This window comes from Galeopterus variegatus, unplaced genomic scaffold, assembly GCF_000696425.1.
Source record: "Galeopterus variegatus unplaced genomic scaffold, G_variegatus-3.0.2 Scaffold3808, whole genome shotgun sequence".
Lineage (NCBI taxonomy): Eukaryota > Metazoa > Chordata > Mammalia > Dermoptera > Cynocephalidae > Galeopterus > Galeopterus variegatus.
The window spans coordinates 112,418-123,922 of record NW_007729919.1 but is presented as its reverse complement, the minus strand read 5'-3'; the positions used below and the strand labels follow the sequence as shown (position 1 = coordinate 123,922).

At 36.2% G+C, this 11,505-nt stretch overlaps 1 protein-coding gene across 1 annotated transcript in view; it reads left to right on the top strand.

The window, feature by feature from the left end:
• The window catches only part of TRIM24 (tripartite motif containing 24), a 74,766-nt gene that overhangs the window by 57,658 nt on the left and 5,603 nt on the right, over nucleotides 1-11,505 (top strand). Inside the window, exons 12-17 of the mRNA XM_008586029.1 lie at nucleotides 2,761-2,896; nucleotides 5,014-5,086; nucleotides 6,130-6,298; nucleotides 8,620-8,948; nucleotides 10,031-10,163; nucleotides 11,254-11,328. Coding sequence (XP_008584251.1) covers nucleotides 2,761-2,896; nucleotides 5,014-5,086; nucleotides 6,130-6,298; nucleotides 8,620-8,948; nucleotides 10,031-10,163; nucleotides 11,254-11,328 — 915 coding nt within the window. The remainder of the gene's footprint in view (nucleotides 1-2,760; nucleotides 2,897-5,013; nucleotides 5,087-6,129; nucleotides 6,299-8,619; nucleotides 8,949-10,030; nucleotides 10,164-11,253; nucleotides 11,329-11,505) is intronic.

Genomic DNA, 11,505 nt, shown 5'->3' with positions numbered 1-11,505 from the left:
CTTTAAATGGGTAGAGTACATTTATTTTTTATGCATACATGATACATAGGAAAACTATGCCTAATTTTCCCAGTTTTTTTTTTTTTTTTAATGTTATGGTACTTTAAATGGGTAAAATTCTTTTTTTTTTTATGCATACATGATACATAGGAAAACTATGCCTAATTTTCCCAGTTTTTTTGGTTTTTTTTTTTTGCTTTTAGGATTCCTTCACATTGTAAATCACTTTCCTTATGTTAAGTTCTAACAAATCCAGTCATTCTAGTACCATATATACTCAAGTATTGGCCAAGGTATTACCAAAAGATATTAAAACATAAAAGACCCTGTGTGTTCTTTCCTCCCTGCTGCCAAAAGAAAAATCACAGAAAGTAAAATTCTCGTGCTTTTTCCTCTGCAGTCTTCATACAGGTGTCTACCAGCCTTTCTCAACTGAAATTCCTCATCTGAATCACAGAATAAAGAAACTGATTTGAGTGGCAGTTTTCTCAGTCCTCCCAAAGATGCTTCATAAATAGCCCCATTCTAGGTGCATAGGCAAGAAATTAATTCCTTTTTGTACATTCTATGTCCTAGGGCTGTAGGACTCAATTCTCTTGTAGAATCCTGGTTGAGAAAGGCTTGGAACTATGTTAGAGAATTGAGGTGTATTTTAATCACAGAGACATTATTGGGAAATTTGCGTATTTAGGCATGAAAGAATATTTGCATGTAAAGCATTAAATTCTAACGCATTAGAAATTTGTCACTGTTTTAGCCTGGCCACAAGTTAGGGAAACAGTGTTATTTATATACATGAAGCAAGAATCTATAAGGGATCGTTTTCTTTTCTACCAAACAACAGTAATGTTCCTAGTGAAGTTAGTGCTCTAGAATGTCTTATGTATGGACTTAACCTCATCTATCTACTGCATACCCAGAGCATCAGTTCTCAAAGTGTGAGCTAAGGACTTTGGGAGTCCTTAACGACCCTTTCAGAGGATCCACAAGGTCCTATGTGAGGCCAGATTTTCTTCATATTCTTCAACTAGACCCACACATCACAGCATATTGAATGCAGCAGCAGATACAAGAATCGAGTTGGTTGTAGACATTAAAGAGATTCTCAAAAATGTAAAATTGTGCTACTCTTCTCACCAACTTTCTTTTTTTAATATAGCTACCTTTTGTGATTTTTAAATGAATTAGGAAATATTTTTTCAAAATTTAAGAGTGAATGACAGACTAAACTCCTTCCTCTTCTGAAATAGTGTGTTCTCAGTATATTTACTAAGGTGTATATTAAGAAGAGGAAAAAGGAGATATACAAATGGCCAACAGACACATGAAAAAATGCTCACTGTCACTCAGCATTCAGGAAATGCAAATCAAAACCACTGTGAGATACCATCTCATTCTGGGTAGGATGGCTAATATCCAAAAGAATGAGAATGACAAATGCTGGCAAGGTTGCGGAGAAAAAGGAACTCATATACACTGTTGGTGGGACTGCAAAATGGTGCAGCCTTTATGGAAAATGGTATGGAGTTTCCTCAAACAATTGCAGATAGATCTACCATATGACCCAGCTATTCCACTGCTGGGAATACACCCAGAGGAATGGAAATCATCATGCTGAAAGGATACCTGTACTCCTGTGTTTATGCACTATTTACAATAACCAAGAGTTGGAACCAGCCCAAATGTCCATCATCAGATGAGTGGATGAGGAAACTGTGGTATATCTACACAGTGAAATACTACTCTGCCATAAAAAAGAATGAAATACTACCATTTGCAACAATATGGATGGACTTTGAGAAAATTATATTAAGTGAAACAAGCCAGGCAGAGAAAGAGAAATACCACATGTTCTCATTTATTTGTGGGAGCTAAAAATAAATAAATAAATATACAAACAAATAAAGGATATTAGGGGGAAGAAGACACAACAATCACAATTCCTCGAACTTGTTAAGACAAGTGAACAGATATGATGGGGGGAGGGGAAAGAAGGAGAGGGGAAAGAGGAACGGGTAAAGGGACATGAAAATCAACTACAGTGTATATTGAGAAGTTAAAATAAAAAAAGATATAACAATCAACTGGCCGGTTAGTTCACTTGGTAGAGCATAGTTCTGGTAACCTGAAGGTCATGGGTTTGGATCCCTGTACCGGCCAGCCGCCAAAAAAAAAAGATACAACAATCACAATCATATGTCAAACTTTCAAAAGGAAGAACAGAACTGTGATTACTAGAGGTGAGAAAGGGGGAGGGGGAGGAGGGTTAGGGAGAAATTGGTAAAGGGTCAGAAAGAATGATTACGTTTTAGGGCAGGAACACCAAGGCCACGGGTTCGGATCCCTATATAGGGATGGCCAGTTCACTTGGGGGAGAGCGTTGGGCTGACAACACCAAGTCAAGGGTTAAGGTCCATCTTTAAAAAAAAAAAAAAGAATGATTACGTTTTGTAATGATTAATATACTAATTATCCTGACTTGATCATCATACATGTACACAGATATTCATATTCAACTTTTTACCCCACGAATATGTATGTATAATCAACTGTTTCTATAAAAACAAAACAGAACAAAAAAAAAAAAGAGGAAAAATTTATTCAAGGTTGTTTATGGGGAAAATATCAGAACTTCTCAGATGTGATGTTTATATGTTTTATTATTTGATAGTAATTAAGTTATTGAAGTTTTCTTATAAATTTCAAGAGGTTTTTAACTTACAAATCAGGATGCCCTGAAGTAATTTCTTTTCTTATTAGATTGACTGTTCAAGTACTATAATGCTAGACAATATTGTGAGAAAAGATACCAGTGTAGATCCTACCCAGCCAAGACCACCTTCAAACAGAACAGTCCAGTCACCAAATTCATCAGTGCCATCTCCAGGCCTTGCAGGTAAAATGGACTTCTTTTGATTTTTGTGAATGTTTTCCTAGTTTTCACTCTACTTCTAATAAAAAAATCTCCTCTCCTTTTTTTGTTGGGTGATTAAGATGTGTCTGAGTTTTTTGCGCTATTTTAAATGAGTATATACTCAGTGTGGGAAACAAAAGGTTGAACTGCTGTACCTTTTCTTTTCAAAAGAACTTAGAGGCATTAGCACTCCCAGGAGGAAGTTAGTATTATACTCTTTCTTACTGATAAGTTGCCTGTGATGTGGTCTCTTTTAGGATGTAATTTGCCTAGAGTTAAAGTGTATTAGTGACAATACACAGACAGATCACTCTTTTGGTAGTTTGTTTGGTGTTTGTGTTTAAGAAATTTTTACTATACCTACTCATTTCCTCCAAAAGAGAAACACTCTATGACTGATCTTGGAGACCTTGGCAAAATAGGTTCCTTTAACTGAAATAAGGAAAGAGTAGAATTACTTAATCATCCTCTTCTGATGCCAGAGGAAGGGTCTGGGAAGTCCTGGTAGCTGGCCTCAACCAACCCTGTCCTCTTACAAGGTTCTTGACTCCACCACAAGAAAGAATTCAAGAGCAGAGTCACAGTAGAAAGTGAGAACAGGTTTAATGTAACAAATAGGAGATACAGATTTCCAGAGACTGAGCAGGGCCCACTCCAAGTTTAACACAAGATTGTGAAATACACACTTAAAAATTCAGTACAGAGTGCAGACTGGCTCAAGAAAGTGAACAGCTGCTTGCTGAAAGTAAGTTTGATACAAAGTAAAGCAAACACACCTCACCCTGTGCAGTATAGGTTGGCCCCAGGAAAGTGAGCAACAACCCTGCCTTCTGCCAGGATTCAGCTTTTATAGTTTTGCTATCTAATAATGCATATTCAGTTAAGGGGTTGTTCCTAGTTATGTAACATAGTCTTGCACATACTCAGTTGATCTCCTTTTGGAGCATGTTCATTGGTCAAATCCTATCACACGCACCAGACATATTCAAGAATATTCTGTGCTATTTAGCACCCCCAGTAGAAGGTCATTCAAAGGATTAAACCCTCTTCAACTAAGCATGCTTGGCTACCAGGGTTAGATAACCCTTCTCTACTGAGCATGCCCAGCGTCTGGATTTGCATAAGCCAGCCCCTTGAGGTCTCAATTTCCCCTTTGGTGCCAAAAATAGGTATAACTAGCAACAGTAACTTTCCTCTATAGGAGGGGCCTGCGACCTTGGGGAATGGAAGTTCTCCAGAGTTGATAAATCAATGAAATGAATTCCTTTTTCTTCACTTTATCAACTCTATCCTGTTGTTCATCAAACCCTTTAGAACTTTTTCTCTTTGAAGTTTCTATTTCCCACTTCTTATATTCCCACTATTACCATTTAGTTTGGGCCTTCATCAATTCAAACCAAAATTATCGCAGCAGTTTTTTTTTTCCTTTCTTGGCTGCTTTTACTCCAGGTTTTCTTCTTCCAACCTGTGCTATCACCAGAGCATACACAGATTCTTAGTCACCATTTTTACGGTAGCCATTCAGAAACCCCTCTTTTGTTTATTGCCTCAAGTCTGAGCTGCTCAGTCTTTCAGTGTCTTCAATTAATTGGTCTTATTTTGTTTGTGTGGGTTTTTTTCTTGAATTCTTTTATATCAGCCCCTACCACTCTTTATTGTCTTGTTTCTGTAGCTATCACTGGCACTAAAGTCCTCACTGAGATCCTACCCTTGTTACTCTAACAGGAAAGACTTGGCAGTGTTGGGAGATATTTTTGATTGCCACATCCCACACTGGGAGGTGTGGAGAGATGCTACTGGCATCTGATAACTGGTAGAGGCTAGGACTGCTTCCGAACATCCTATAATGCACAGACATTCCCCTGCAATGAAGAATTTACTGATCCAAAGTCAGTTACTAGTACTAAGGTCGAATAGCCCTGCTAGTATAACAATACATTAACAGACTGTGCTGGGAATTCAGCAACTACTTATTGTTTTATATAATTTCCATTATGTGTTTCTAGTTTCAGTGTAGTGCTAACTGAGCACATTCAACATGACTTCTATACATAAGTATTCATTCGTTTTATGAATGTGTATGATTTCCTCCTTCTTAGGACCTGTTACTATGACTAGTGTACACCCCCCAATACGTTCACCTAGTGCCTCCAGTGTTGGGAGCCGAGGAAGGTAAACTGACTTAACCATATTCTCTAGCACATAAAATCTAATTTGATTTATCTCAACATGTTTTGAAACTCAATATATTTCGAACACTTTTTAAAAATTTTTTAATTTAATTGTAATTATTCTGTATTTTAACTTAATAAATTAGTTAAGAGAGTAAGTACAAATCTATCTTTAAAGATGGAAAAATATGTGTCTATATGTTGAAAATATGAAGTTTAACATTAGCATAATAGTAAGAAAAAATAAAGGTGAAGTAGGTATAACACACTGCATTACACAGAAACACAAACTTAGGGAAAATAAACAATAATTCCATACTAATTTTAATGTTCTCTGATTTTTCTAATGGCCAAACGTTAATTCTGCTTTAAAAGAAATAATGTATAGTTATTGAAATTCTGCTTTCAATTACTGCTCTCTTCTTCCCTTCATTATGCTTGAAATTGCTCCTAGTGAACCCAGTTCTTAACTTTCTTAATCTTAGAGAAGAAGCATCCTCTGAGAGGAAAAAGTTTGCCTTTAATCCCATGAGAACATAATGGCTATCTGTAAAAGATTCTTTCCTACTACCTGCTTTAAAAAGCAGAACACCAATAAATGATTTTCTAGTTAATGTAGAAAATTAACTTTGACAACAAATTGTTAGTGTGAGCCTAGAGTTCTCTTTGCCACTGACTTAGCGAGGGAAATGGAAAGCCTAAAAATGATGCTAGTTCTAAAATACTAAATCTGTTACCCAATTTTAGAGCCTCAGAATATTGAAGTCAGTTTTATTTTAATTCAGGTTTTATTTAAATTTATTTAAATATCTTTCCAGATATGTAACTCTTCAGATAGGTTAATATGTAAAATATTTTAATCATAAATTAAACTTTGGCATACTGCAGTTGCACTTTAGTCATGCATCATTTATTGCTGATGTAACATAGTTATCATTGTTGTGAAGATTTAGCATTATTCCAGAGAGGTACTGTTATACTTTGTTATGAGGTATTTAGCATAGTATTCTCAGATTGTTTTTCCCCTCTCTCTTATACTTATAGCTCTGGCTCTTCCAGCAAACCAGCAGGAGCTGATTCTACCCACAAAGTTCCAGTGGTGATGTTGGAGCCAATCCGAATAAAACAAGAAAACAGTGGACCACCTGAAAATTATGATTTTCCTGTTGTTATAGTGAAACAAGAATCAGATGAAGAATCTAGGCCTCAAAATGTAATTATATCAATGGTTTGCAATAGTATTCCTATTGGGGGGAATAGGGTGAGAGAAACATTTAGATAGCTATTAGGAGATAAAAATATATACATTTAAAAGGCTTGAAAATAAATTTGAGGAAATTTCTCAGTAAATTAAATAAAAATATAAAGATGGAAAACAGGAGAGAAAAGTTTTAAAAATCGGAGGCTCAAATGAGGAAGCTGGGTATTTGAAAAAGAGAGAACAGAGTGAAACGCATGGAAGGGAAATTGCCAAAGAAATAATACAAGAAAACGTTCTGTAACTGAAGGGTGTGAGCATCTGGATTAAAAGAGCCCACTAAGTACCAGAACCAAGAATGAAAAAAGATTTAAGGCATATCATAAATTCTGGAATACCAGGGGGAAAGAGCATATTCTCAAAGTTTCCAGAGTAAAAAACACTTTATAGAAAATATTACACATCAAGTTCTCAACCCCAACACTAGAAGCTAGAAGCTAATAAAGAAATAGCAACTGTGAGGAAAAATATTTTCTAATCAGAATTCTAACCAGGCAAATTATTAATCGTGCATGAAGATAAAATAAACATTTTCAGGCAGGCATGCAAGGTCTCAAAAAAATTAATTCCCATGCCCTCATTCTCAGGAAGATATTTGACAATACGAATAATCAAAAATGAAATAAACCAAGAGAGGAAGACATAAGATACCAGAAATGGGATCTAACAGAAGAGAAGCAAAGAAAAAGGTAGTCCGAGTACAACAGCTCCTCCAGTACAGTCTGTAGCAGGAAGACAGAGAATTCCATAGGGATGTATCTAAGGGGAGAAAAATGTTTGGACAGTAATGAGAAGCCTGTTGGAGAGCGTGACAATGACATTGAGATGTACCTAGAAAAATAAACAAATGAAAAAAATAAGGTAATTATTGGCTTTTAGTAAAAACAAAAAGTTGTACGAAAAAGGAAATGTAGTCATAGTACATTTTGTGGTTATGCAGTAAACAGTATTTACATAGTCACAATGGTGTAAACAAACATCTGAATACAGATGTTACTAAAAACTGAAGTAATCAAGATATAACCTGAATATGCATTTAACCAAAAACTGATTTTCAGAATACTTGATCAGTACGGTCAAATACTGATCAGTTGCAATAGACACTGGCCGTAAACCATTACACTGGCTTCTACCAACTAAAAAAATTAATGCTTAATAAAAACTATGTTAAGAGGATGGGGTGGTGGTGGTAGAGTGTGTGTGTCAGTGTAAGGAGGGGCTGGAAGAGACAGGATGCAAAAACCTAATCTCCTAATCTTCCATAGTAGGGATTATGTATATGCATAAAATATATATATATATATTTTTCAATTTTAAATGAAGTTTAAAATTGGAAATCCTGGGGCCGGCCCGGTGGCGCACTGGATAGTGCACCGCTTGGGAAGCGCGGCGGCGCTCCCGCCCGAGGGTTCGGATCCCACATACAGACCGGTTCCCGCTCACTGGCTGAGCGAGGCGCGGGAGCAACACCAAGGTTTGCGATCCCGTTGCCGGTCCCCGGTCCGATGCGGGGGCAACACTGAGGGTTGCGATCTGTTGCCGGACACGGAAAAAGACAAAAGACAAAAATAAATAAATAAATAAATAAAATTGGAAATCCAAGAAATTGTAGTACAAGCATTTTTTTTAGAAATATGGAGGTAAATAGAAGAAAAGGCTAAATTTGAAAATAGTTGTCTCCAAGGAATGCGTGCTTTTAACTATATCTACATATATTACTTTGAAAATTTTTTAAAGTGTTCAAGGGAGATAGCAGTTTTTGTTATTGATTTGAAATTTTCACCATCCTAGGCTCCAATAGAAAATCTAGATCTGTCTTATAGATATAATTTTTGTGTGTTAGGTATAATTTGAATTAACAGTTCCAATAAAGTATATTTACAGTTCATGCAGTTGACTTTCTCACTACCCACTCATTATCAAATTTCTGTAAGCCTCAGCAGATTCTAAGCTTTTTCCTCTGTTATCCATCTTCCTTACTGCCATCACCTATTTGGTATTTTTCAGCAGAGGTACATGTCTTCTCTACCATTAGAGACTAACAGAGCTGTAAACAATTTCTGTTATCATGCATATTTACAGACTCCTTTGAAGTAACCAAGTGCCAATGAAAAAGCAGTATATGGTGGAGAATTGCAGTAGTGCTAACGAAAAATGTCAATTTTAAAACACAGAACACACACACATACATATATATATATATATATATATATATATATACATACATATATATATATATATATATATATATATATTGTTCTCTCTTTTTATCACAGACCAACTATCCAAGAAGCATACTCACCTCCCTGCTCTTAAACAGCGGTCAGAACTCTGCTTCTGAGGAGACTGTGCTAAGATCAGATGCCCCTGATAGTACAGGAGATCAACCTGGACTTCACCAGGAAAATTCCTCAAATGGAAAGTCTGAGTGGCTAGATGCCTCCCAGAAGTCACCCCTTCATGTTGGAGAGACAAGGAAAGAGGATGACCCCAATGAGGACTGGTGTGCAGTTTGTCAAAACGGAGGAGAACTCCTATGTTGTGAGAAGTGTCCCAAAGTATTCCATCTTTCTTGTCATGTGCCCACATTGACAAATTTTCCAAGGTAAGATACAGCAATAAACTTTACTCTTGTAACATAAAACCTTTGGAAGAACTTAAATAAAATTCCACTTGGCACAAATGTATGCTTCAAAATCCCAAACAATAATCTAGGGTTTCCCATACTCTGCCTCCTATTCCCTGTGCTTTTCTCAAAAAAACTAGTCTGTTATGAAGAGAAAAAAATAACTGGCTCTTTAAATTACTATGAGGGGTTACCATGTACACAGTACAGTGTACTTATATACCATAAGAACAGTGGTCCATGTACAAAACAACTACAATTAATTGCATCTTACTTGCCAGACATTGAGCTGTTTCGTTTGCAAATATCCCAATTAAATTCTCAAACAAATCCTGTGAGATGATGATGATTAAGAGCCAATGGCTTGATATCTCAATTCTTCAAAGACTGTACTTTTTTTTTTTTTTTCCTTTTTGTCTTTTTTACTGACCAGTAACGGGATCGCAACCCTCGGTGTCGCGCCCGTACCGGGGACCGGCAACGGGATCGCAACCCTTGGTGTCACGCCCTCACCGCGCTCAGCCAGTGAGCGGGAACCGGTCTCCACATGGGATCCGAACCCTCAGCGGGAGCGCCGCTGCGCTCCCAAGCGGCGCCACGCTCCCAAGTGGCGCACTCTCCAGTGCGCCACCAGGCCGGCCCCAAAGACTGTACTTTTTAAAATTAAATTTAATCTCACACTTAGAGTTGCAAGAATAGTAAAAGAGCTTTACTTTTTCCTGAATCCTTTGGGGAAAAATGCCAGTTATGCCCCACATTCAGCCCCAGATTAGTGTGTGCTTATTTGCTTTACTATTTTTTTTCATGTATGTATTTCATGCTTCCTTAACCAGACTTTAATATCAGCCACTTAGGCCCTTGTGTTATAGTTTTGCTGTTTGCTCTCTTAGCATGGTGCTGTGAGAGCACATACTCCTAGGTTATGTGGTTAATATTCAGTGATTAAAACTCATGCCAGATAAATAATTTGTATCATAGATGGCATGGAGGAGGTGGGCAAGGGAAATGGTGAAGAGAGAAATGATGCATTAGGAACTCAAAAGTACATTATCCCCCAACAGTGGAGAGTGGATTTGCACTTTCTGCCGAGACTTATCTAAACCAGAAGTTGAATATGATTGTGATGCTCCCAGTCAAAACTCAGAAAAAAAGAAAAATGAAGGCCTTTATAAATTAACACCAATAGATAAAAGGGTAAGTCTTTGGGCATTTCCAACCTAGAATGTTAGACAGTTTTATGGTTAGATGCATTATTGTAATGTAAGTGTGCCCTTCATCAAAAAAGTATATATTCAATCGAATTTTATACTGATTTCTTTTTTCTTTAGGATTTTTTTTTAACAAAGGTACAGAAAGGACTTTTAATTAAAGGCAGACTATAATCCTTTTTAATTAAAAACAATCACAGTGCTATACATATATTTTATAGAAACTTAAAATATTGTACTTGATCAAAGTGAAATATCCTTTATATAGCTGGGCTTTTAAATTTAGTCTACCTTGAGTAAATTTGTGTTTTGTTTTATTTCTACCACATAAGTTTTCTTTGTCAGAATTTGCTGAGAATTAGCACCAAGGAGATTGGGTTTTTTATACGCTCTTGGAAATAATTCCATTCTTTCACCTAATGATACTAGGTTTATACACCAAAGCCAGCTAATATATTTAACTATAATTAAATTATTTTAAAGATTCTAAGTCAACACTTAATTACTAAAGACCCTCTTTTGCTTAATTATTTAGTAGAATGATTAATATGATCATCGTCATGCAAGAAGGGGTACAGACACTCACTGCCATTAGTATCCATTGTGGACTGGGATAAACTCATAAGCAGAGAAGTAGCAGAGTACACGATGGGGCCATCCACATGCAGAGAAGAGGGCCTTTCAACTGGATGCGGCATGGAAAAGGCTCCACCTCTAGATCTCTTAGTAGATATATGTTCTTCCTTTATTGACTATTAATAATTCACAGTACACAAACTGGAGTGATAAGTGGAAATTTATTGTTAAAGGACTTCAAATGGGTTTCTAATGATAGTTGTTTTTGTTTATTTAATTATAGAGAGTGCTTTCAAATATCACACAGTTCCCAAATCGTCAAGCAGTGTAAGTCAGTTAAGGATTGGGAAACTGCAAGAATCAGTATTTTTCTTGTACTAGTCTGGTTTTAATTTTTATTCTGGTACTTTGAGACCTGTAAGATTGTTACCAAAAATAAGCTGTGGTGTCATTGTTTTATTATATTTTATTTTTATTTTTATTTTTTTATTTTTGCTTAGAAATGTGAACGCCTACTTTTATTTCTATACTGCCATGAAATGAGCCTGGCTTTTCAAGACCCTGTTCCTCTGACTGTAAGTATTAACATCATTTTGTGCATGTTTACACAGTGGAATAATTTTTCAGAAATCTTATTTATGAGAATCTAGTTTCTATACCTTTTTGCAATAGTTTCTTATGTCTAATCCAAATTTTATTTTATTTTATTTTATTTTTTTTTTGTCTTTTTGTCTTTTTTCCGTGTCCGGCAA